This window comes from Octopus bimaculoides, chromosome 9, assembly GCF_001194135.2.
Source record: "Octopus bimaculoides isolate UCB-OBI-ISO-001 chromosome 9, ASM119413v2, whole genome shotgun sequence".
NCBI classification, from domain to species: Eukaryota; Metazoa; Mollusca; class Cephalopoda; order Octopoda; family Octopodidae; genus Octopus; species Octopus bimaculoides.
In genome coordinates, this window is record NC_068989.1 from 20,814,164 (window position 1) to 20,815,602 (window position 1,439).

A 1,439-nucleotide genomic window follows, 5' to 3' on the forward strand; every position below is an offset into this window, starting at 1 on the left:
TGCTACCTGAGAAGCATCCTATCAAACAATGCCCAACTGGACGAAGAGATTAGCCAACGATTGTCTAAGGCAAACTCAGCTTTCGGTAGATTCCAGCACAAACGGTAGAGAGACCATGACATCTGGCTGGTCACAAAGATCAACGTGTACCAGGCAGCAGTACCTCTTTCACATATGGTTGTAAAACATGGATACTCTACAGGCGCCATATCAGATGGCTAGACACCCCGCTGCTTTCGTTCAACTCGTAACATCAAATGATAGGACAAAGACCCCAACACAGGTCCTTAAAAGCTGTAACATTCTATAGGTAAAGAGAGTTTCCTTATCATGGAAGACACTCGCATATCTAAAGCGCTATATATGTTCCGCCATTGCTCCTTTATAATGACACTCTAAAGGCCTGTTTGAAATTCTGAAAGATAAACTTGGTCACAAGGATAGTACTCGGTGGAGATGCTGTTGCTGTCAACCTATCTCCGACTTTGAGGCAGCCAGGATCAACACTGTGAGGGAGAAAACAGTTCAGCAGAGAGCCGGGTCTAATTTTGCCCCCAGATGACAGACACCGCTATTGCAGCATCGGCAACCGTTTCTGAAAATCCCGAATATGTCTGAATAAAACAACATGGCAGAGCATCGAACTCAGAGCATTTAACAAATGTGCTTTACTGAACCATCATTCGCCGAAGAGAGAAGAGAGTGCAGTGTGTGTTTGTTTGTGTGTGTTTCTGTGTGTGTGTTTGTGTGTGTGTATAAAGAAATTGATTTGATATATACGAATGAACCAAACATAACAAAATCATTTATTTTATGAAATAAAACAGAGATGTCAATATAGAGTGATAAATATTAAATGAGCATTAAAACAAAAAATTGCCAAGCAATATCAAAGAGAAAGACAGGGATGTAAAAGAGGTGAGAATTCTTCTCTGGAAAGTCCAAATATTCTGTGATCCACTTGTTAGTACTGAAAAATAAAATGGAATAAAATAATCTTTTGTTAATGAGTTGTAGCTCATTGCCATAATACGAGATAATTGTATGTTATGTTGTAAGTATATTCTATAACACATACATTAATATATGTATGTGTGTGACAGAGATAGAGAGATAGATAGCTAGATAGATAGCTAGATAGCTAGCTAGCTAGCTAGCTAGATAGATAGATAGATAGATAGATAGATAGATAGACAGGTAGAAAGAGATATGTATATATATATATATATATATATATATATAGGGAGAGAGAGAGAGAGAGAGAGAGAGAGAGAGAGAGAGAGAGAGAAAGAGAGAGTGCACATTGTCAATATAAATATCAAGAAATAGCAACCAAATTCCTTTGCAACCAAACCACATCGTCGTAAAGCAGGCCGAATATATTAGATAACGTAGTCCTAGATAAAGTATATTTGAAGAGAAAAAGAGAGGAAACGGCC

General features: G+C 38.0%; 1 protein-coding gene across 1 annotated transcript in view; it reads right to left on the minus strand.

The window, feature by feature from the left end:
* Window positions 1–785: 785 nt before the first annotated feature.
* Window positions 786–1,439, minus strand: part of LOC106878556 (cholinesterase 2) — a 20,609-nt gene continuing 19,955 nt past the window's right edge. The window contains exon 4 of the mRNA XM_014927800.2: window positions 786–970. Within this exon, the coding sequence (XP_014783286.1) occupies window positions 864–970 (107 nt within the window). The 3' untranslated portion in view covers window positions 786–863. The remainder of the gene's footprint in view (window positions 971–1,439) is intronic.